General features: G+C 46.2%; 1 protein-coding gene across 1 annotated transcript in view; it reads left to right on the forward strand.

Moving 5' to 3' along the window:
* The window catches only part of DUSP16 (dual specificity phosphatase 16), a 32,908-nt gene that overhangs the window by 2,234 nt on the left and 4,852 nt on the right, over positions 1 to 25,822 (forward strand). The window contains 1 exon segment of the mRNA XM_075599197.1: positions 24,814 to 25,385. Within this exon segment, the coding sequence (XP_075455312.1) occupies positions 25,133 to 25,385 (253 nt within the window). The 5' untranslated portion in view covers positions 24,814 to 25,132.

Below are 25,822 nucleotides of genomic sequence, written 5' to 3' on the forward strand. Positions count from 1 at the left end.
CCCCCCCTCACAACTCTTACATACCCCCCCTCACAACTCTTACATACCCCCCCCTCACAACTCTTACATACCCCCCCTCACAACTCTTACATACCCCCCCTCACAACTCTTACATACCCCCCCTCACAACTCTTACATACCCCCCCTCACAACTCTTACATACCCCCCCTCACAACTCTTACATACCCCCCCTCACAACTCTTACATACCCCCCTCACAACTCTTACATACCCCCCTCACAACTCTTACATACCCCCCCTCACAACTCTTACATACCCCCCTCACAACTCTTACATACCCCCCTCACAACTCTTACATACCCCCCTCACAACTCTTACATACCCCCCTCACAACTCTTACATACCCCCCTCACAACTCTTACATACCCCCCTCACAACTCTTACATACCCCCCTCACAACTCTTACATACCCCCCTCACAACTCTTACATACCCCCCTCACAACTCTTACATACCCCCCTCACAACTCTTACATACCCCCCTCACAACTCTTACATACCCCCCTCACAACTCTTACATACCCCCCTCACAACTCTTACATACCCCCCCTCACAACTCTTACATACCCCCCTCACAACTCTTACATACCCCCCTCACAACTCTTACATACCCCCCTCACAACTCTTACATACCCCCCCTCACAACTCTTACATACCCCCCCTCACAACTCTTACATACCCCCCCTCACAACTCTTACATACCCCCCCTCACAACTCTTACATACCCCCCCTCACAACTCTTACATACCCCCCCTCACAACTCTTACATACCCCCCCTCACAACTCTTACATACCCCCCCTCACAACTCTTACATACCCCCCCTCACAACTTACACCCCCCCTCACAACTCACATACCCCCCTCACAACTCACATACCCCCCCTCACAACTCACATACCCCCCCTCACAACTCACATACCCCCCCCTCACAACTCTTACATACCCCCCCTCACAACTCTTACATACCCCCCCTCACAACTCTTACATACCCCCCCTCACAACTCTCATACCCCCCCTCACAACTCACATACCCCCCCTCACAACTCACATACCCCCCCTCACAACTCACATACCCCCCCTCACAACTCACATACCCCCCCTCACAACTCACATACCCCCCCTCACAACTCACATACACCCCCCCCTCACAACTCACATACACCCCCCCTCACAACTCACATACCCCCCCCCTCACAACTCTTACATACCCCCCCCCTCACAACTCTTACATACCCCCCCCCCTCACAACTCTTACATACCCCCCGCCTCAACTCTTACATACCCCCCGCCTCACAACTCTTACATACCCCCCCCCTCACAACTCTTACATACCCCCCCCCCTCACAACTCTTACATACCCCCCCCCCCCCCTCACAACTCTTGCCTGCGGTTTTCTCCCCTGAAAATTCTACTGTTTCCCCTGTAGGTCCTGAGAAAAATGGCCATGTGGCGCCAAAAATTGCGACGCCGCCTTGCCATGGCATCACGCAACGTGGCGCCGCGTGACGTCACAATGTCACACAGCGTCCCGCTTTCATGACAACAGGGCATCATTTGACGCCGCGCAGCCATTTTGAGGGGAAACAGTAAGGGGAGAAGACGGAGAACGCTGGACCCCGCGGGCTGCACAGTGAGTCCGGGTGGGTCGTATGCGGCCCGTGGGCCGTATGTTGTGCAGGCCTGCCTTAGTTATATCAGGATACATTGTAGCTGCTGAGTTACACTTACTGAAGGATTGTATGAATCTGAAAAGCAACCGTTTAGTGAACCCTGGGAAGCGGGATTTTGATCATCGATCACAGGTGAATGAATCGCTCTGCAGCTCAGGTAATTAGTTGTCAAAGGTAATCAAAGGCTGCACATAAAAAAATTATCTTTGTTTTAATTTTTTAAAGGTGCCGCTTGGGCTGCCCCTAAGGCCTCGGGCATGGTCAGCGCATAACCCGTGCTGAGGCGCGCTGCTGCTCGGCACTGAGCCCCTGCAGCCGCAATGAGAGCGGCTTTAGCAGGGGCTCGCGCACGCGTCCGCACGCTTGGGGAAGCGTGTCTGACGGAGTTTTGAAATTTGGCGCTCGCCGGAGCGCAGGGCCAGTCACGTGAGCGGTTCGCCCAATGAGGGCGAACCAGCTCCGTGACGTCACTGGCCCGCCCCCGACACGCCCACGGACGGCGCGCTGTGTAAGGCCAGGGAAAGCGGAACCTCAGCGCGCCTCCGCACTGTTTTGGGCACTATGTCCCAGGCCTAAGTCCGCGGCCATAGTGCGAGCGGCAAGAACAAACTACAGCTGCTCTATCTGGCCGCCCGTAGTGTGCACCACCGGCCGCATCACGTGAGCGGTTCAGCCAGTGAGGGCGAACCAGCCTGGTGATGTCACGGCCATGCCTCCCCGTCGCTAGCGATCGGAGGCACAGATCGCTCAGGTGCGCGTGACGCCCTATACGCTCCGTCGCGCGCCTGCACTACATCCGAGGCCTTAGCCCTCTATGCAGCTGGTCTCGCTGCTTGTTGAAAATAACATGCTGCGCTGTATAGTGGTGCGAGTACCCCAACACACTTCCATCCTGAACAGGCATGTTCTCCTTAACCCCTGTGCTGCCAGAGAGGACGATAAGGCGATATGCCGGGATGTGGTGTGATATGACATGCAGAGCAATGCATGACTGGCCTCTCTGGCAGTGAAGGGGTTTACAAACAAATGGTATGTACAGCACCCCTGCTTTACAGGTTATACTCTGCACTGCTCTACACACTGTCCGTTTTTCTTTTGAGTCACTTGCACCAAGTAATGCAGTTGCCACAGCTTCCATACTCTGTGTGAACATGCTGCAGTTTAAAACAGTGCCGAGTATCACCGCTTTCTCCCTGCAGCTTGTAATTGGTGGAACAGGGACCCACATTTTTAAACCCTTCCCTTATTGCAGCCCCTCTGCCTGCTGTTAATGCCCACATGCTCCCCCCTTCTCACCCCCACCCCCCAATGCACAGAAGAGGATCCTTTTTGGGTTAAACCAGGGATTCTCAACTTTTTTTGCCACCAACAGTTCAGGCTTTCAGGCTTTCAGGATATCCCTGCTTCAGCACATGTGGCACTGATTCCCCACGTGTGCTGAAGCAGGGATATCTTTAAACCGTGGCTTTTTAGGACTGTAGTTGGGTTCCCCTTCACTCATGGGCTTTTTTTAGCTTGTTTTGTGGGGGAGCCGCGTTCCACAGTCCGGTGTCGAGCAGAATGCGTTCCGACGCGCAGGCTAGCGTACTCCGCGATGACGTGGTTGCACTCTGCTACCACAGCTCCTCCTTGCACTCGGTTAATGTAGCAATCATGATGGTGTGTCACCCCTCGGCGCGTCCCGTTTCTTATTCTTGTTAAAACGTTACAAAACATGAGCTCACTCTCTCGCATCTGAGGTCACCACTGGGACGGCTGCCCTGGGAAGAGACTCATTTAAAGCTCCCAGGCAATTAATGTTTCAGACGCTTAGATCAAGGGAACGCAATCTTTATCCTCTGCACCCCCCTGCCGGCTGTCCTCCTCCTCCGCGCGTCCCCCTCCCTTCCTTCCTCCTTACCTTGATTCCCGGCGTCTGGGTGTCATGATATCACGTTACCATAGCAACGTCACATGACACTGCAGCGTCATTTGACGCCATGGCGACGCGTCTCCAGATGCCGGCTGAACCACGGTAAGTAAGGTTTACAGAGGCCTTCGCTGGTTCCCTTAATTTGAGTGCCTTCGGGAGGTGCACGGTTACTCTTGCGCCCCAGAGTTTGCGCACCGCTGTTTTAGATCTCCGGCGCAGAGTATCGGATGTTCAACCTTAAAACCGTGTTGGAAAGGGCAAGAAGTACCACAATAATATGCAGGGGAAAAAAGATCGGACCGTATTGCTTTAACCCTTTCCAGGATGTGACTGGGAGGGGATGGTGGCCTCTCTGTGGTACATGATCAGCGCTCCATGTTCAGCCCTTTAAAAAAAACAAAAAAAACGGGCAAAGGATTATGAGGTATGGCAGGGGTTCTCCACTCCAGCCTTCAAGACCCCCCCACCCCCCCTGTGTCAGGTTTCCAGGATATCCCTGCTTCAGCACAACAGTCACTGATTGTGCCACCTGTGCTGAAGCTGGGATATCCTTCACCTGACCTGCTGGGCGGGGGAGAGAGCAGGTAAGAGAAGTTAGAGGCCGCGCGCCTCCCCCGGCATTGAATTTAAATGTCTTAGGGAAGAGCGCGGGGCCTCTGTAACCGCTGCGTACCCTAGTTTGCGTACCCCTGCTCTGAGGTACGTCGGAAGGCCCCCTGAGGGGTGGCACTTCCCCCAGGCGTACGTGGGGGCACTGAAGGGGTTAATGCATGTAACTGAGCCTCCCAGAAAGTGCATGGCTTTAGGAAACGTTAAGGTGATTTCTGTTAGAAAAATACTACTGTGGGACTGCGGTATTTGTATGCTGGGGGATTTGGGTACTTGAAGTGTAAGGAGACGTTACCCTGACACTATACTTGTCTGTATTAGGGGAGTGGGGGAATTCCCCAGTAAAATAAGAAGCCGTTGTACCTTCCTGTGTTGTGCGTATTGCACAAACCGGCACAGTCTGTGTGATACTCTATACAGGGAACGTTTCCATTGTTATCACGGTTTGGTTTCACTTTAGTGCATGGCTGTTTTTGAAGTTGCCGCAGTCTGCAATGCTGTACTGAGCCCCATTGTGTGAGAGGAAGGTGTGTGTGTGTGTGTGTGTGTGTGTGTGTGTGTGTGTGTGTGTGTGTGTGTGTGTGTGTGTGTGTGTGTGTGTGTGTGTGTGTGTGTGTGTGTGTGTGTGTGTGTGTGTGTGTGTGTGTGTGTGTGTGTGTGTGTGTTTATTTATATCTCGTCTTGCCCTGTCCAACGCTTTATTTTGTTTTTATTTCTTTTTTTTACTCTGTTCAGGCAATACAGAAATATTAAGGGGGAATCCTTGATGGAGAAGGATTTAGGAGTGCTTGTAGACTGCAGGCTTAGCACTGGTGCCCAATGTCATGCAGTAGCTGCAAAGGCAAACAAGATCTTATCTTGCATCAAACGGGCAATGGATGGAAGGGAAGTAAACATAATTATGCCCCTTTACAAAGCACTAGTAAGACCACACATTGAATATGGAGTACAATTTTGGGCACCAATACTAAGAAAAGACATTATGGAACTAGAGAGTGCAGAGAAGAGCCACCAAATTAATAAAGGGGATGGACATTCTAACTTATGAGGAGAGGCTAGCTAAATTAGATTTATTTACATTAGAAAAGAGGCGTCTAAGAGGGGATATGATAACTATATACAAATATATTCAGGGACAATACAAGGAGCTTTCAAAAGAACTATTCATCCCACGGGCAGTACAAAGAACTCGGGGCCACCCCTTAAGGTTGGAGGAAAGGAGATTTCACCAGCAACAAAGGAAAGGGCTCTTTACAGTAAGGGCAGTTAAAATGTGGAATTCATTACCCATGGAGACTGTGATGGCAGATACAATAGATTTGTTCAAAAAAAGGTTGGACATCTTTTTAGATGGGAAAGGTATACAGGGATATACCAAATAAGTATACATGGGAAGGATGTTGATCAAGGGATTAATCCGATTGCCAATTCTTGGAGTCAGGAATGAATTAATTTTTCCCCTTAATGGGGTTTTTTGTTTGCCTTCCTCTGGATCAATAAGTATAGATATAGGATAAAGTATCTGTTGTCTAAATATAGCATAGGTTGAACTTGATGGCCCTATGTCTTTTTTCAACCTCATCAACTATGTAACTATATTAAGCCATGTTAAAATGGAGCTCGCCCCAGAGTGTCAAGATTACCATGGTAAGCTCAAGCTAGAGAATGAGAATTATTTTGAACAGTAAAAAAAAAAATATTGATATATCTGTTTCTCTCTATATATCCGGACATGTTTGTGTAAGACACTAACCTTGAGGTGTATGTGTGTGTGTGTGTGCGCACTAGGGGTACCTATGAGCTGAACCATTGCACTCCAAACTACTGGGCCGCCCTTGTTCCTGAGATCTCATTTGTAAAATGACCTTAGAATTCTTGTCCGGGAGAAACAATATGGCTGCTGGGATCGGCCAAGTTCTTGCAGCCAATAGAAAGCCGTGAAATTTCAACTTCTCATTGGGTGACCCCGCAACCATCTTTTTGTTTTTCCTTTGCGAGTACTGGCAAAAGTAACACATTGAAGATCTCTGAATTTGGTGGGTCCTTGACGCTTGGTGTTCAGGGACACACGGCTTCATGTAAGAGGAACTGCTTGATTTCGGGCGGCCTGCAGCTGTAAATATTCGGCTTCTTACCATCTGAGGAATCCATTCAACAGTAATTCCCACCTGATCGGACACTAATGATATCAGGCATTTTATTGTTTGCTTATGAAAAGAGCGTCCATCTTTAAAAAAAAAAAACCTGCAAATGTGTTTATATTGGTGGGTTTTTTTCCCCCCAAAATATAAAACTGCTGGAGGATTTTACAATAAAGCAGATTTTTTACAAATATATATTTTTCATACAGTGTCACTTAAACGATCACCTTTTTGGTAAGTGGCAAAATAGGTGGCACTGTAACAGTGCCCTTTATCACAACCCAATTCTGTCTCCCTCTCCCCTCTAATACAGGGGCTCTGACATGTTTTGTGAGCACAGCTGCCGTTAGTGGGGGGGGGGCGGGTAGCAGGATTGAACCCCCGGCTGTGGCAGCCTTCAGAGCAATTGATGTCATGGTTTAACTATGCTGCATGAAAAGGAGGGAATAGTCCTGTTCCAGGGAGGGGGCGTGCACACAGCAGTGGCATAATAAATAAAAGGGGCGCACAAAATACCTTGCAATACTACGTAAGGAGGAGGACGAGAAAACAAAAGGATTCTGTTCTCAGAGAGGGCATGTTGACTCGTTCTAAATCAGGGCTAGCCAACTCCAGTCCTTAAGGCCCACCCAACAGGTCAGGTTTTCAGGATTTCTTTACTTCAGCACAGGTGGCCTAATCAGTGACTGTCTGATTGCACTGTTGATCCTGTAAACCTGACCTGTTGGTGGCCCATGAGGGCTAGAGTTGGTTACCCCTGATTTAGACAGGAATTATATAGCCTCTCTGAGAAGAGTCCAATTTGCATTGCCGTCAACGAAGGGTTAAAGTAATATTTCCTTCCATATGTCAAATAAGGAAAAATGAAACGATGCTTTTAATTTTTTTTTTTTTTTTTTTTACACCATTTTAAAAATGAACCTGCAAGATAAATGCAAAAATAGGTCATCTCGTTTTTGTAGTTCGTCAGAAGAGTGGAGGGTCTCTTGTTGCTGTGAGGCATCCGTTAGAAGTATTTGTTAAACGTGGAGTGTATATATAGGTTTCTCCGTACTGTGTGGGTGTCCCCGAGCTGCATTACGTGTGGTGTGTTACAAAGTGTAAGCGTTCATAGCTGCAGTGAGTCTGCATAACCCTGACTTGTATAGGGAAGGGTATTCAGAGCAAGAAGTGGCCTTATACAGTAGAATTAGTGAGGTTTGTATGTCGCCCTGACTGTGTACGCTGCACTTTACGAAATCACAACCCGAAGGTAAATAAATGCTAAACCATGGGAAGACGTGCCATAGGTAAATAATATAAGGCAAACAACCCTGCTCCAAAGAGCTTACAATCTAAGTGATGCCCCGAAAGGGAGATGTGAGCGAGTGGGATCCGAGCGTTGCAAGTCCATCAGGAAGTATAACAAGGGATGAGGCCTTTTGTTGGACAGGGATGGTGGAGTGCAATGGCGTAAAGGAATGAAAAGTTGCTTGGGATACATACAAACGGATGTTAAATCTGGGGCAAGGCCTGAGGGCAAACTGCGTCTGAGGCTTCGAAGCCTGTAACTGATGTCCCCCGGTGGGGTGGGAGAGGGGGGGGGGGGGGGAGGTGTCTGTGACCTTGCTATGCTGTGTAGTCCTGATGGGCCAAAATGACTAATGTATCTCTTATTATATCTTTTCCTTCTGCTCTGGTCCAGTTTCTTCTTTGCTGCCACAGCCAGGAGAGCATTAGATACAATACGGGTTGAGGTTTGGTGGGTAGAGCTTCCAAATGAGATATTTGACTTGCTTGCATTTTCAAATCGGAGTAATCTGCTCAATGGGAATGAGTAAGCAGACACAAGGTAGAGAGGGGGGGGGGTGTTGAGTTTGAAATGAGCTAATGAAGCCTGCACCGGTTTCCTCCCTTGCATCGTGGCCTATCCTAATTATAGCCAGTGTGTCAGCTCTGTATATACAGTAATGGAGTGTTGGGTTACATTTCTCTGTCGGGGGTGGCCAACTACTGTCCTCAAGGGCCACCAGCATGTCAGGCTTTTAGGATATCCCTGCTTCAACACAGGTGGCTGATATCCTAAAACCTGACCTGTTAGTGGCCCTTGAGGACCAGAGTTGGCCAACTCCTCTACAAGTTGACACTATGTTCTAACTGTACAGTGCCAACAAACACCAGCAGAAATGTCAAGTAGACATCCAGGTAAAGACATGATCTAGGTTCGTTTGGAAGAGCAGGGTCTCGTCTAGAGCAGGGATGCGCAAACTTTTCTGTTTGCGCCCCCCCTGTCTGCTCTTCCCCCTGCTCGCGGCCCCCTTTTGTTACCGGCTTGGGGCTTTGCAGAGCGTCATCTGACGTCATAGCACTGTGTTGGCATGGCAACGCGTTGCCATTTCACCCCGCGGCGTCCTTTGATGCCGCGATGTCATGGCGATGTGTCACCGGAGAGGCAGCTCAGACGAGGTAAGGGAGATTTGCAGCGGCCTTGCGCCTCCCCTGGCATTTAATTTAAATGCCTTGGTGAAGAGCGCGCGGCCCCTGTAACCACCGCGCCCCCCCCAGAAAATGTTGCGCCCGCCACTTTGCGCACTCCTGGTCTAGAGATTTCAGCCACCAACCAGGTTTTGGAGCTGTGTACCAAAAATGGCATCTTACTGGACAACATACAGACTTCAATCACTGAGACTGTATTGGTCTGAGGCTTCTGGTGCTAAAAATCAATGACTGAATCGGGGAGACCGGTATGCTTCTGGTCAAGAAGAGTACAGCAGTCACAGCACTTGATATCTTATTTGTATGGCGCCGACATATTGTGCAGCGCAGTACAATGTGGGGGGGAGGACATATGTGAAAACTGACACTAGTGCCTTTACCCGCTTTTCTAGCCGCCCATGATGTAAAAGATATAGCGGCTTCTCATATTTATAGCCGGAAATGGTCTCCGGCCTGGAACATCACTGAAAGGAAGTGCCGCACATACAGGCATCTTTTAGTTACGTACTCGCACCTAAATGAAACAAGAGGCCTGAATCCCGGGGTAGCAATGATCACCTCTGAGCAATAAAGGGATGTTAAACATGAATAATCAGTAAAAATGCGGTTGTTATCTCTAACAGGAAACTGCCTGGGCTTAGAAGAACGTGCGATGAGCCTTAAAAGATGTATGTATGTATGTATATGTATGTACAGTGTTCGACAAATCTATACATTTGCTCGCCCCGGGCGAGTGGATTTAACCCCCGGGCGAGTAAATATTGGCCCAAGCAGCACACGTTTGGTACTAGGTGACGAGTAGATTTTTTTTGTGTGGCGAGTAGATTTTTTGGGGATTTGTCAACCACTGTATGTATGTATGTATGTATGTATGTATATGTATATGTATGTATATATGTATGTATATGTAGGGATCGACCACAAATTCCATGTAGCGATTTAAGAAGCAGAAATGCATTAAATATCACATTCCTTTAGTTAACACTGAACACATTGTTAAAGCGGCAATTCCGCTGAAGGGTGACGTTGCCGCTTCCTATTAGCTGGCTGGAGCTGCGAGATGTGGTGGCCATTTTTTTTCTCCCCCCATCAGTGATAAAGCTTCAAATAAAAAGTACCAGTGGCTGCGGCTTTACACTCGGGTGCCAATACATATTGGCAGGAGTTTTGGGCACTGACTGGGTTAAAGTGAGGGCAAGAACTGCAACAAAGCAGTGAATATTACTTTAATGCATCTGTGGGCAACTCCAGTCCTCTAGGTTCACCAGCAGGTCACGTATTCAGGATTTCCCTGCTTCAGCACAGGTGGCTCAGTCTTTGCGCTGAAGCAGGGATATCCTGAAAACCGGACCTGTTGGTGGCCCTTGAGGATTGGAGTTGCCCACCGCTCTCTTAGCGCGTGAGCGAGAACACCGAGATGGAGCAGTTTGGATTGAGAGGTACGAAGCGCCCTGCAGCTCGATGCACTGCGAATACTCTCTGCCCAAGAAAACTCGTCACGGCCCAGGGATTTCCCAAATGGCTTCACTGCCAAGGGGTGGGACCCACAAGCCTGCAGGGGGAACGGGATATTCAGTCTGGGAAGGAAGCGTTCTCGTTCATCTAATTTCTGCCAACATGTTTTAACGATCTGACCCCGAAAGATAATCATTCTGATTATTTTACTGTGGGGATGTTCAGGGTTTTTTTTTTTTTCTTCCTTTTCCAGAAATATTTAAGGATATTAAAATGTACGTTTGCTGCCTTAATATCTATCTCGGCCAATGTACACTTTTATAAAACTGCTGTAGAACTTCAGAAAATTCCATTGTCGTCCAATTGGCCAGAGGGAACTGGACGACGTTACGGCCATCTTCAGTTCCCTTCACGGAGCGCGAATCCTAGTAACTACACTGGGGGGGTTTCGGGCAACGGAAAATAATGTGGTTCAGCTAAAAGAACCCCCAACCCCGAAACCACCCCCCCAAAACAAAGTACATGTGGAAATGCTGCTTTAATTGTGAGGTACATCTACACCCCTTCCCAGTCAGACACCAAGCAGCTGCTAACAGAATACGTGACACAGACGGCGTCTATATGGGATCTGATGCTGTGCTGATGCCTTATGTTATGCAGGAACTGTTAGAAGTGGGAGTAAAAAATGTAACCAGTCTGTTTTCATTATAAGGAAACTCGCACCCGTGATCCTTCTCCCCGTGTGTAGTGCAAACTTGCACTCCCGACACTATCTGTATTTTTACCTTCAAGGTATTTGAAACTCCATTACAAAAATGTATTTCCGTTTGCAAATGTGTCCCCGGGGAGGATGGATTAAAGTCTAGATCTGTATAATTACATGCGTACCATGAGAGACAAGGCTTTTTTTTGGGGGGGGGGGGGGTATATAATCTGTTTTTTGTTCTTTGCTTGGTGTAAGGGTGGCCAACTCCAGCCTTCAAGGGCTACCAACTGATCAAGATATCCCTGCTTCAGCACAAGTGGCTGTCAGAATGGTTCAGCCACCTGTGTAGCAGAGATCATGAAAACTGGCCCTGGCGTAGTGGAGTTGCCCACCGCTGGCTTAGTATCTCCTAGGTCTGTCTCCTAGCCCTGTACAGTACTTAAAGCAGCAATCCTATTTAACATTTAATTTTAATATGGAAAGCATGTGACGTGTAATTCTACATTCTTACCTAAGCTGGCGATCGTTTGCTACTCCTGTTATAAATCTGTCAAAATCCTGATTGAAGCAGCCATTATGTTAGGCACACAATCGGTGAAACTCAGCAGCTACAATGTATCCTTATACAGTATTGCCAAGGCAACATTTTCGTTAGTCTGCAGCTCAAACAGCTGGGAACATTAACAAATGATCACAAATGGGAAACTGTTGCAAAGATCTTGCACTGCTGGGGAGGTGGGCTAAAACCGGCTATAGAAATTGTGATACAGGCAGTCCTCGTTTTACAACGCTTCGTCTTACAACGAACGGCTTATCCAACGCTCTTACAACGCTTTGCAAAGTTGTTTGTGTTTATAATATATATATTATACTATATAATATATTATGTTTGTGTGTTACAGTATATGCACTATATAATTTGTGTATTCTGCATATCTTATTGTCTGCGTAAAATATTTTGTGTATTTTAGCATTAAAAATGCCTTCAGGAACGGAACCTTTCTTTTAAACAGTGTTCCTATGGGAAAACGTGTTTCGCTTTACAACGTTTCGCTTTCCAACGGCATTTTGAGTAATGCATTGTGTCGGATAACCGAGGACTGCCTGTACTGGGTTTAACACACACCCTGCCTTTTGGGCTTCTGATGAGTAAATTGACCCTGTTCTCTCTGCTACAGAAATGTCCCATGGATAACACTGTCCAGGCAAGGCTGGGGTTAAATTGACCGGACTTCCACATGCCCAGCTGTGTGTCTCCCTGCAGGAAACGCGTTTTCATGCAGTGTCTCGGGCTAGCAGCCCATGTCCCTGGTAGCATGTGACTGTGAAATCATGGACATGAGGTCATCGCGGCTGCACATCGCTCTGCTTCCCTCCTGTGACTCAGAGTGCATGTGTTTTACATTTATTTAGTCACGGAGTTACCGTTTGTCAGCGACGTCTCTTCTGCGTATTGGCGGTCCTTTGAGCATTGGAAACTCCTAAATGTATACAGTATTTGGGAAAACTTTTTAAGGGGGGGAAAAACAAATCCCACTTGTGAGCACATTCACGGGTCTCGGACACGGAATGGGACGTATGCCGTGACCAAATGGCTGCTGCGGGAATCCCCACCGCCAGCCGCTTCTGAGGTAAGATTTAGGGTAGGGGGGTTAATTGAAGGTGTTTTAGGGTAAGGGCTTGGGTTAAGGGGGATTATGGCGGTGTGGCAAGATGGTGGTGGCCATTTGATCGTGGCGATATGGCCACAGCTCTGCGTTCCCTCATCGCTTGGCATACAGTGCTTCCACTACAGCTAGGGATTCTGGGAAATGACATGCAAATGCGCACAGTCACATTTTGCTTCATGTCCATTATAACATGGAACCCTATACCCGTCTGCCTGCCATGAAAAATACAATGTGCACGATGGTAACCACCTGCCCAAGGTCATCCGGGTCAGACCGCAAATAACTCTAAAATAACTGTTTTCTCTGGGCCCCCCCCTAGCTCCGCAGGGCTGCTTTCCAGTTGTATGGTGTAAATGACGAGTTGAATTCTGATGCGTTGTTTGCTAGGGTAACTTGGGGCATTTTCTTGGAAGCTTCATGTGGCGATTTTGGCACTTGTTTTTTTTTTTTTTTTTTTAATTTATTTGCCAGTTAACATTAACTTTTTATAATTCCAGATATTTGTCTCTTTCCTGTAAAAATGTTGTTCTCCGCTCGTCCTTTTTTGTAAGGTCCTGTCGGTACAGAGGTGCGCCGCTGTATATAGAACATATCACGAGGCCATTGTGTGCACACGGCTGTAGTGTTTTATACATGTATGTGTGTACACACTGCGTTCAGCCAGTATACATGTCTCCCACCCGTTTTTTTTTAATTTTTATGATCTTACAAAGAAAATTTACGTTGTTTTGTAATCATACGTTTCGTCTTTCAGCTGTCTTTATTGAAGCAAATAATAAATAAAAGTGTATGTGGGACGCTGAAGATCTCGCTTAAAGAAGCAATTCATGAGCTTTAAAAAAAATAATCATACATAAATAACATCGTTTTGAAGCGGGGAGGGGGTGGGGGGGCTCGCAAGCTGAACCCCATTAATTTCAGCTCTGGGGACTCCTTGCTTCCCGAGATACTTGCTGGTATCTCTTGGCGGTGCTGGTATCTCTAAAGTTTATCGCCCCAGCATTACGTGGGCCAATAGGATGCCGAACCTGATTACGTCACGGCTTCTTAATGGCCAACAGGGCACGTGAGCGTTGAAACGCCGCCATTATACGAACCCTGGTAGCTGAGCGGAGCACTGTCTCCGGAAGCAGGGGTCCCGCAATGCTGAAATTAATGGAGTTCCACCCTGGAGGACCCTGCTTCCATCCTATGTTAAAAAAAAAACATTGAAGAGACACTTTGTGGGTTTGGAGAAGGATTATTCTTCCTGCTGAATTGAACATGAACTGGGCAGCTACAATAGCCGGACATAACTGAGAGGTAGCAAGTCGGCTCAGCCTGCACGGGATTATAATTGGCCTCCCTCGTCATAACATTTTGGTCCTAAATTAGAGATGCTGATTTAAAGAAACTTCTATGCTAGAATGTGACACTCGAGGTGGTGGAGTTGAAGTGCACGGGCACAGTTTACTGACACTTTGGGATACTTTACTAAGTGGGATATAGACGGGTTGTTCTTTTTTTAGTTTTTTTGCTTTCTCTGGCAGATGGGGGAACTGCTCCATTCCTTTATCCTCTGCTGGATAACCAGATCCCGTCCCAGAGGATCCCTTGTTTAGGATGTGGACGAGGTTTGTTGTAGTCAGACGATCTGGGTGATTTCCAGCCGCTGGCATCGGCTGCAGTGGGTCCCTCCAGCAGTGGTCAGATTTCAGCGGCCTGGGCCAGCGAGGGGAGGGCCCCCTTTCCTAATATTTTGTTCTTTCCTGTGTGAGAAATGGTTGGCTTTGTATCTCTGGCACGAGTGGCGCCGTTCCGAACATACTGAACAGGTTACGGGGCTATATACGGTCACGGGGATCCCGCTTTAATAGAGCCGAGGCTAAATTCTCTTTTTAAAGAAGCAAGTCTGCAAAGCTTGGAAAACCAACTCTGTAAGGGGTTAATAGATGCCCAGGCAAGTAGCAGCAATCCCACCTGCTTGTTTTTTACTTTATTAATCTTAACCTGAACCAGGGGGTCCCTCAGAGCTCAACAGAGGTGACCAGGGACCCCCCGGTTCCAGATATGCTTGTGTTATGTTTTTTTTAAGTGTCAAAACGGGCCCAAAAAACGATCTCCGTGGGTTACAAACATGGCCCCGCGGTCCTCCAATAGGATTCCCGGGTGTCGGGGAGGGCCATTTGATGATTTCAGGAAGGGCCCCGGTTTAGGTGAAGTTCTGCACTAAATGTTAATGGAACCAGAATTGATGCAGTGTAATTAGTTTTCCATAGATTCAATCCCCCATAAAGTAACCATTTGACTTGAACCTTGTTCCTGCTTTTCCGTGTTGGCTAAATTCATGCGTATCCTCTACTTGGGCTTATCTGTTAGTACAGTAATTGTGGTGCCGTTATTAGTCATACGAAGAACGAAAGGAAAACTATTTATCTGTATTTATTTTAAGACTGATCTGCTCACAAAATAAAATATTGGCAAAGGATTGTAAGCTCCCTGCCCCAATAGTGTGTGTGTGAGTGTGTGTGTATAAAATACTTTGTCTTACGGACTGCAATACATTCCACTTTACCAATTAAACAGGACACGGTCACGTTGTAGTAATCAGTGGTCAAAGTAGCTTAAATTTTTTTTAATCGCCGGATTGAAGCAGGGGTCTCCGGAGCTGAACCCCATTAATTTCATCTATAGGGACCCCCTGCTTCCGGTGATACCTCTGTAAGGGATTCCAGTAGCCACTCTGCTACTAGGGTTCAAATTTATGGCAGTGTTTCAAAGCTGTCATCAGGTTTGGCATCCTATTGGCCCGTGTGAAGCAGGAGATTTAAACTTTAAACCCCAGCTAGCTCAGCCGGAGCGGCTACCTGCACCTACTACGGAGGTAAGTATCTCCGGAGGTAAGTATCTCCGGAAGCAAGTATCTCCGGAAGCAAGTATCTCCGGAAGCAGGGGGTCCCCGGAGCTGAAATGAATTGTGTGTCAGAAAGGTCAAAAAGATTCGAACAACAAATCCCTTTCTTTCAATATAAAGTGTGAAAAATAAAAATAAAGCATTGGTGCTGTGACACTCCCTGCACACCTGCCTCACTGCCTCTGAGAGAGGTGTGCGAGCCTGGCACACGTGCCTGCAGCGCATGGCATTGCTCAGGCAGCTTCCTGCAGGGGGGCAGTACGTCACCAGGAACCAGCGGGATGTAGTTAACCCCTTCACTGCTACAGGGGCAGATTTTAAAGGTGTGTGTGTTTTTTTTGTTTTTTTTTTATATCCTGGTCAGAATTTTACTGATTATTTATTATTATTTTATTTATAATGCTTGAACATATTCCGTAGTGCAGTACTATTGTGTTGGAGGATAAAAAGCAAGAACATAACAAACATTAACGTATATTGTTACGGTAGGGTGTGCGAGTCCTGCCCCAAGGAGCTTACACTCTATAAGGAAGTGGAAGCATTAGGTTACCGGGGGGATAGAAGGTTGGTGTGTTTCGGATAGCTGTGGGTTATTTGAATGAGTTGGCGTTGGGGAAGCAGTGGGATTATGGAGGTAGAGTTTATTTTTCTGCTCTCAATTCTAAACTGCTGAACGATGACTGAAACGTGTGGTTCTGTTATAAGTCAGTTGTGTGGTTGCTATGGCTTTATCCATGCAGTGCCACTTATAACCAAAGTGTGTGTGTGTGTGTCAGGAGATACAGGCACTCATGGGTCTTATTAAAGATAAATTGTGTATATCAATGTTTTGGTCGGGTTTGTGATTTACTTATTCCCCTCCCCCCTGTTCTGCTAGCCCTCGGACCCTGTTGGATTCTTTGGTTTCTTGTGTTAACGCAGTGTGTTTTAATTCCCATACTGTGTTGTTAGACCCTACCACCTCTGGTTGGAGACTATTCCACGTACACACGGCAGGGATAAAACCCATCCCTCCCAATCGTGCTCAACTAAACCCGTGAAAAATCAGCCTGTTACAGGTACTAACTACAGTGTTAAAAAAAAAATACACTGACAAAACCATTGTCATTTTAAGGTTTGTCACTACATCATGGAGAAGGTCTGCAGAATCCCCTTATGTGAGTGCCCTCACTTGGGAAGGAGGACCCAATAAAAACAGTGACCATCAGAATGGAATTAAAGCCTCCGATTATTCCATCTGCCATGTTGTTGTATCCCAGACAACAGGGATTTTCAGAGGGGACTTCGTTCCTTATTCCAGTGGCTATCAAACCTTTTGTTCTGGGTCCACACCAGATTTTAGCAATAGACCCATGCCCTTGCAAACACCAGTGAATCCACCTAATTGTATGTTAATTGGCTTCTCCCAAAAGCCTGGATTCTATCCGGGACCTGCTGAGTGCTGCGAGAGCCACTGCTATGTTCAGCGCAGTGAGAAGCAGGTTATTTCCAAGTCAACATCTTCCAGCAGCTTTACCTTCTTCCATATCACACAAGGCACCGCTCCTATCTGATAGGAGCTTGCATTCACGCCCTGTAAACAGTGCAACCATGAGCTCACCACCGCTGTTATCTGTGGGATTAAGGAGCACAGAACATATTGGATAAAGGCATTTTTATTACGAGGCCAAAGTTCAAATGACTTCATCCTTTGTGTATGTGCCTTAACATTCGGTCATTACAGCCGAGTCCTTATCGTGCAACAGCTCGGTTTAAAATAAAATTAACATGCTACAATAAGTATCTACATCAGTGTTTCGCAACCGCGTTTTACACAAGTAGCCGACCTTTATATTAGCCAACAGTGGAGGCAATCCATACGTTTACCAAGTTAGTTCATACTGCTGTATTTTTGCAGTTGCCGTTTGTCAGTTTTCCCAGATGTCACTGTAAATTCCCCATTTTTCATTCTAAATAAAGCGCAAAATCTTTCTTCGGCGGTATTCGACTGTCACTGTGACTTCTTCTCCATCAGGGAATTCTTCCTTTTAATCTGTGCCTTGGGGACTTCACTCACTTGATGAGATCTGTTTACATTTCACATATCCCTTGAGAAAATGTTTATTAAACCTTAAAGTTGCTGTTCTAGTTGCAGGTCCCTTTTTTATTATGTTTTGTACAAGTAACCTATACGTGTCGCATGCGATGCCATTGTGATAACCTCCCTGTAGCTTGTCTATTTCTGCCAAATATGTAACCAGTAGAACGAGCCCATGAGAATATCCGTATTTGTGGTGTTTTTCTCGTATGGGTAAAGGTTTTCTGCCGAGTTTGGGATGAAATGGTGTTTGCAGTTCTGATGGGTTGCAGGTTGTGTGGGGGTTTTTAAAAATTTTTTTTTTTACACACCGTTCATCGATGACATTAGTGTACTAAGCTTACCAAACAAGATGATGTATTTCTTTTTCAAGCGTACGGACAATCTGTGTGGTTTGGCAAGCTCTGGGCCCTTTAATTAAATTGACTTGTCAGCCCCATCAATGGGATTGCAACCTACATGGGGTCGCCAGATGTTCAGTGTTTGGACACACTGTCCAGTAAAAAATCGAGGTGCAGAGAAGAGCCACCAAATTAATAAAGGGATGGACATTCTAACTTATGAGGAGAGGCTAGCTAAATTAGATTTATTTACATTAGAAAAGAGGCGTCTAAGAGGGGATATAACTATATACAAATATATTCAGGGACAATACAAGGAGCTTTCAAAAGAACTATTCATCCCACGGGCAGTACTAAGGACTCGGGGCCACCCCTTAAGGTTGGAGGAAAGGAAATTTCACCAGCAACAAAGGAAAGGGCTCTTTACAGTAAGGGCAGTTAAAATGTGAAATTCATTACCCATGGAGACAGTGATGTCAGATACAATAGATTTGTTCAAAAAAAAGGTGGATATTTTTTTAGATGGGAAAGGTATACAGGGATATACCAAATAAGTATACATGGGAAGGATGTTGATCCAGGGATTAATCCGATTGCCGATTCTTGGAGTCAGGAATGAATTAATTTTTCCCCTTAATGGGGTTTTTTGTTTGCCTTCCTCTGGATCAATAAGTATAGATATAGGATAAAGTATCTGTGTCTAAATTTAGCATAGGTTGAACTTGATGGACGGAAGTCTTCTTCTTTTTTTTTTTTTTTTTCAACCTCATCTACTATGTAACTATGAGGTAATTCTGGACATGTATGTGTCCGGTATTACCTCTCTGGACATAGTGACCTGACTTGGGGGACCGCTGGATTTTCCCTGAGCAGGGAGAATGCAGGGCTGCTGTTAGTGGGCTGGGCAGCTTCCTGCATCCTGATTGGCTGCTAGATAATGCAGCCAATCAGGAGAAGGTGTCAGGAGCATGAGGGTGGGGCCAAGGAGAAGAGGAAACGGCATGGAGCTGTATGTCCCGAGTGCATCGCACCTTTCACATTGGTGACCAGTACTTTTGGAGAAGTCACCTGGCAACCCTAAACTTACAACAAATTGACATTTCTTGTAACAAATACAGTACCATGAAACTTTTATGGCACCGAATGGAGCATAAACACAGCGTTGCATATAGCCTTAATCTTTCACCTAATTGCAGGGCATTTATAGGTGGAGCTGCTGATGTCATTTGGTTAATAATAAACTGGCCTTTCATGTTTCCTGCTGGTTTAAAACCTCTTGTAATCTGTACTTTTTACTGCATAATAAAATTAGGGTGGCAAGATATACCCGTCCTTATTGGCAAACGAGTTTACTATGACGCTTTTTATAATGAGTGATAAATAGTAATGAGAAGACCTGGAGAAACCGTGCAGGGAGTCTGATCTGTCCTATAAAAAAGGGCTGTGTTTGTGTATTGTAATATCTTTTTATTAGCAAACAGGGATGCTGCAATAGTCAATCATTTTGTTTAGTGCGGTTTATATCTCTGCATGAGATCAAACACAGGCCCAAATCACTGTCAACAGAACAATGAATAAATGATAAAGCCACGTAAATGTCTCCTGTAAATCGGTGTATTAAATCAAATGAAGAATGCAATTTCTCTGCAACGTTTAAAAAAACGAAATCCTATATATATTCAGAATAATTAACTTTCCTCTCTCTGTCTCCCCCTCTCCTCTCTCTCTGTCTCTTTCCCCCTCTCCTCTCTCTCTCTCTTTCCCCCTCTCCTCTCTCTCTGTCTCTTTCCCCCTCTCCTCTCTCTCTGTCTCTTTCCCCCTCTCCTCTCTCTCTGTCTCTTTCCCCCTCTCCTCTCTCTCTGTCTCTTTCCCCCTCTCCTCTCTCTCCCCAAAATGCAAATGTCTCAGGAATGCTGCAGGTAGAAAACAAAGTATCTTATCTTGTTAAATCTATTTGTAACACCGTTCCATGGTCTGCCCATTTTCCCTTTTTTCCCACATGGGAACAAATAAAGAACATTTTTATTTAGCAATTTGCCTCTTCCCTCATATTTTTTTTTTTTTAATTTTCTTTTAATTTTCTTTCTCCCCATCCTAATCCCACACTCTGCGGTCAGTCCCCAGTAGAGGATTATTGATGTGAATTAGTAACTGAAACGACTAATTATCGCTGCCATCACGGATTTAATTTCTTCCATCTCTGCTGGAATCTTTGCAGCTATATTAATAATAACCACCTTATTTCATATAGCACTTTTCTCCCAGTGGGACTCAAAGTGCTTCAATATAGTGTGCGTTAAGCAGCATTGTACACAGGATTTTTAGAGAAGAGTTTACAATCTATATTTTGGTGCCTGAGGCACAGGGAGATAAAATGATTTGCCCAAGGTCACAAGGAGCTGACCCCGGGAATTGGACCAGGTTCCCCTGATTCAAACTCTGTCATTGTTTCCTCACTCAGCCTCTCCTTCACTTTCATCCCTATATCATTTAGTATCTATTAAAGAGACCAGAGCACCACCCCCTCTCTTCCTCCCAAGCTTTGGGGCGAGCCAAGGTTAACTGGGCGGGGTGGTCCAAAATGTAGCCCCCGTTGGGTTTCTGTAGAATTGCAGTTAATGTCTAGCGTCCAGTTGTCATGCAGTACGGGTTTGTGATCCATTCTGCAGCAGAGCGACAAATATTTCTCATCGTTTATAACGTTTCTGCATTTCACCTCAAATTAACACTTCTACAAAGCAACAAATGGGGCCTGGTTATCTCGGGCCTCCCTGTAGGACCATAAATCTAGTTGGCTGATCTGATTTTAGCACAGGGGTGCTCCACTCCAGTCCTCAAGACCCACTAACAGGTCTGGTTTTCAGGATATCCCAGCCTCTGAGGAGCCACCTGTGCTGAAGCAGGGACTGAGCCACCTGTGCTGAAGCTGGGATATCCTGAAACCCTGACCTGTTTGGGGGGGGGGGGGGGTCTTGAGGACTGGAGGTGAACACCCCTGATATAGCAGATCAAGAGAAGCAAATGAGGACATCTTGATTTTAGGGTAATTTATTCTTTATGAAGCCAATGACACTAATCAGTAATTAATTGAAATATATACATATTCAGTACCTCAGACATTCCCTGTTCAACTTGAGTTTTATAGTTACATTTTTAAAAGGGTATTTTTCTGATAGAAGCATATTCCCCTGCGGAAGCGGGTAACCTTTTCCCCAGCCACCGTAACTGCAATGCACAGGAGCCGAGGGGTTAACTAATCTTGCTCTGTGAACAATGGAAAGAAACAAGGAAGCGAAACTGGGAATTGGTTTATAGTCAAGCGCTGGGAATGGAGATCTGGGGGGGACGTGCATGCTGGACGCGTCGACAAAGTGTGATATAGTTATAAAGTAGACGAGATTTGAAAAAACCCACGTCATAGAGTTCAATGTAAGTTAAATTTCGACGACCAGATATCCTGTATTTTGTATTTACAGTATATTGATCCAGTGGAAGGCAAACCAACAGCCCCAGGGACACTTCATCCAATGATTTCTCATAAGGGGAAAATAAAATTCCTTTCTGACTCCATACTCCATATATTGGCAGATTTCTCCCTGGATCATCTCTCCCCCCTCCGTCCCCCCCCCCCCCCCCCTCTCCCATGTTTACTGATTTTGTTATATCCCGGTATACCTTTCCTTTCTATAAAAGACGTCACGCAGAGGCATGCCATAAATAACTTTACCTACCTGCACTTATAAGCTGCTTGCGGGAGGGCAGTCGCAGGCCGGATAACATTGATGAATAAAGGACTCTGCAGTGATTTTATATTACTTTTAATTTATTTTCATTTGTATTTTTTAAGGGTCAGTCCCATGTAACCGGTTGCTTAAGCTTGGTAATTGTTTTGCCCATCGGTGTAATGGGCTTCCTCAGAAAAAGATTCAATCCCCCTTCAAGTAACTGGTTTACTTGATTTGTATCCTGGGAAAAATGAATGTGATCTATCTATCCTCCCGGGAATTCGAGCCCCGGTGAGGGAGCTTCTCTGTGGTCTCCTGATGTCCAGGGTACCACGCGGCTCAGGCACTGGGCAGAAGATCTCAAAATGGCCGCAGGGTCCGAGTATCTAAAGTGTGTGTGTGTGTGTTACAAAATAAACCTAAAAATACAAATATAGAAACGGAACCTGGCGCGTGTGTATATATAATTAAAGTCCAATAAAGGATATAAAAGTGTGAGTGAAGTCCTTGTTCTTGCAAACTTGAGTGGTTAGCCGATGAGAAATGGACTCAAAATCACAGTTCACAGAGCAAACAGTCCTCTTCACAGTGTGATGTTACCCTGTAGATGTGAGACATAAAGCAGGGAAAAAGACATTGCGCAGTATTGTTTTACAGCCCAATGCACCCTTATTCTCTGAACTCAGTAAATTGCCTACTTACTAGAAGTAGGTAGGTCGCATACAGGGGAGAGAAACTGTGCTTGGAGCCTTCTGGGTCCAGGGAGCTTTGGGTATGGCACGAACCCCTGGTGGTGTCCTCAGCTTCAGTGGATATAGGAAGGGTCTCCCTCTCAGGAAAAGGTGTCTCCTGGGTCTGTCTTCGGATTCCTGTAACTTCTTCTCCGGTGAGGGATGAAAGAAGAACAGAGGATTGCGCAATAATAAAAACTTTAATGACGCCTCCAACCTAAAACCAATAAAATACTCACGAAGGTGAGTTTAAAATCAAATTAGAAGTGCCCGACCCAGCAGCCGCGTTCAGTCTCTGAAAGTCCTTTCCGGTATCGCGTGTACCTCGCGTGGTTCCGGCGCGGCTTGGATGACGTCACCGTCTCCGTTCTTGACTGGCAGCTGGATGAGTGTCTAGGGCAGTACCTCGTTAGGCTCCTCCCTACGCGTTCGTGACGGGGAACGTCACTTCGTCAGGGGATTGTACCCTACTTTATATCTTGGTAACGGGGTGTCCTGAATGTTCTGGGGGGGGGGGGGGAGGGGGTGTTGCTTTAAGGTTCCAGTGTTCCATAGTAATTCCCAGTGGTGCGATATACAGAGTTTCTACTCTTGTTTAGTAACCGTTTTTCCAGCAAATGCTGTGCTTGACATTTACAATCTAGTTACAACTATAGCCTGTTGTGAATGATTAGAACATATTTCTGTCTCATCCTATTTAGGTACAATAAGGGAAATCGCATTAATTGGGACCAATAACGGCATTTAAGCCCCTTCTCTAGCAGAAGGACAACCTTCATTCACCATCACAATCCCATTTGGGCAATAACCTAAAATCACTGCTATGACACATCTAAATAAATATCTTTGCTTGGTAATAAAGTAGCGGAGGTTGGAAATGCATATGTCTGAAGAAGAGAGTAACTTTGTGCTAAGTACTAACAGTGATGAGAAACTCAAACTGTTGTGTTGATTCAGAGGAAGACAAACATTTGCTAATGCTGGTTAATAGATTTGCAGATTTAGACACGGAGACCTGTCACATGCACCACTGTAATTAACTAAATTTGGACTGGGGTGTTAAAGAAGCAATCCACCCTAACCTCCATATTATTTATTCCTGTTTCCGAGTCTGGAACGGGGTTTCCTGAGCTGAACAGCATTATTTTCAATTCTGGGGAAACCCCAGTTCCCGAGTTGCTTACTGGTGAAGTTTTACTTCCTGGTTTTGAAAGGGGATTTAAATGGCCATCCAATAGGAAGCCACGACTGATGGTTGGCAGCCATTTTTTGTTTCCTGTGAGGGTGATCTAAACCTGGTAGCTTCACTGTTATTTACTGGGGGGGGGGGGGGGGGGGGTCTCAGGAGCGGTAAATAGTGGGGTCTAGTTCCAGGGCACCACCCTGTATAAAAATATAAAAGCAACTAGGAACTACTCAGAGGCACGATATGGGGGTAGTGAGTTAAGGATTTGAGCAGGGGTGGGTAACTCCAGTCCTCAAGGGCCACCAACAGGTCAGGATATACCTGCTTCAGCACAGGTGGCAGTCTTCGATTGAGCCACCTGTGCTGAAGCAGGGATATACTCAACCTGACCTGTTGGTGGCCCTAGAGGCCTGGAGTTGCCCACCCTTGGGATAGTGATGATGAGTGGGGGGAGGGAGGGGTTCTGTGCTGTTGCTATGCTCCAGGATCCAAAGTACTGCGGAGCGACATGTTAGTAGTGTTTTTTGTCTTTGTTGTTGGCAGTAGACAGTCAGGATTTGAAGGTACATTGAAGGTCAATCCTATGTCTGAGAGGTGAAATAAATATACGTAATGCAGACTCCTAACCTGTACGGCCCTGGCAGCCCAGCATGGCAGTGAGCCATGTGACGGTGACGAGCTGGCAGGAACATTACTGACCTTGCACAGATCCCACTGTCGGCTGTTCTTGGTTTTTAAAGCCCCAGTCACAGATGGTGACGTTACTTTTTATAGTTGCAGCAAAGGGGAGGCTTTATGTATGTGTATATATATCTAGCTATACTTGGCGTTCACACTGACTGGATCAAAGTGACGTGATCTACTTGGTTATCTGTTCTGGGCTCACGCCTTAATGATTTAAGCCCATCTGCAATTGACCTGTTTTCACTTTCTCTCAATCGTTTCTCTCTATAGCTCACTTCACCTCCCCCTCTCCATGCCATATTTATTTTTTCTATTTCCCTTTATTTCCTTTTCTACTTCTCTCCTCTCCTTCCCTCCCTTTCCTTCCCCCCATCCCTCTCTCTACCTTTTTGCTCTCCTTGTGCCTCTCTCCCTTTTCATTCTTCTTCTTCCTCCCTTTCTCTGGAACCAGTGATTTTTAAACATGCTTCCTCCCCCACCCCTCTCTGCAGTGTGAACATGTACTCTTCCACTTTTCCAGGCACTAACTGAAGGAGGGAGCAGAAGAGCGAAGGTGAAGAATGATGTAATGCGTCTACATCGGAGAAGCATCTTTTGTTTCCAGTTGTGAAACTGGCCCCTCCGTCACCTCCCAATGAATACGAGCAAAGCTTCCTTCCTACACTGAGCGAGTCCTCCCTCAGAGGAGGAAGACTTTGGGGTCCTTTTATCCACCTGTTAACAGGAGGATGACCTGATACAGCTGGGTACATCATGCACTGCATAAAGCCATAACACCCCGCCCCCCTCACCCTCCCTCACTTCACCCGTGAATTCGAGAGAAGGGCAGAGGAGCTGGGATGGCCACAGGGAGCTCCCGATGCCGGCCGCTGTTTGCCGACAAACTGGTGACCTGGATGGAAGGTGGAATAGAGAAGGTGCTCCTCATCGACAGCCGGCCCTTCGTGGAGTACAACACGGCTCACGTCTTGGAAGCCGTCAACATCAACTGCTCCAAGCTGATGAAGAGGAGGCTGCAGCAGGACAAAGTCCAGATTACAGAACTCATCCAGCATTCGGCTAAGCATAAGGTGAGCCGAGTGTGCACCGAAATATTAATTATTTCAACATGACCTTCGACACAGGATCGTTGGGGCTTGGAGCACAACATTTGGTAATGGAGAACGTTTCAAACACTGATCTTTCCACTGTGTGATGTCTACCGCAGTAGAAAGGTGTAAACGCTACAGGTCCGAGTCCAGAATTGTCCAGGACATTGTGTATTGGAGAACAGGGTTGCAATTATTACTCCATGATGCACCTTCCAGTTCAATTCTTGGCCAATATCTGGGCCTCGTGGCTGTGTTTCTCCGAACCTTTTTTAGGACTGTGAAACCACTCGTTGGACTCAATGGGACCTCCTTTAAAATATTATTTTGAATTCAACCACGTGTATTTGCTTTCCTTGGATTCAATCGCCCTCCAAGTATCTGTATTATTTCTCTTGCTTGTGTAAGATATGTATCTCTTTCTGGTATTGTTGAATTCAA

Source organism: Ascaphus truei, chromosome 5, assembly GCF_040206685.1.
Source record: "Ascaphus truei isolate aAscTru1 chromosome 5, aAscTru1.hap1, whole genome shotgun sequence".
Classification (NCBI taxonomy): domain Eukaryota; kingdom Metazoa; phylum Chordata; class Amphibia; order Anura; family Ascaphidae; genus Ascaphus; species Ascaphus truei.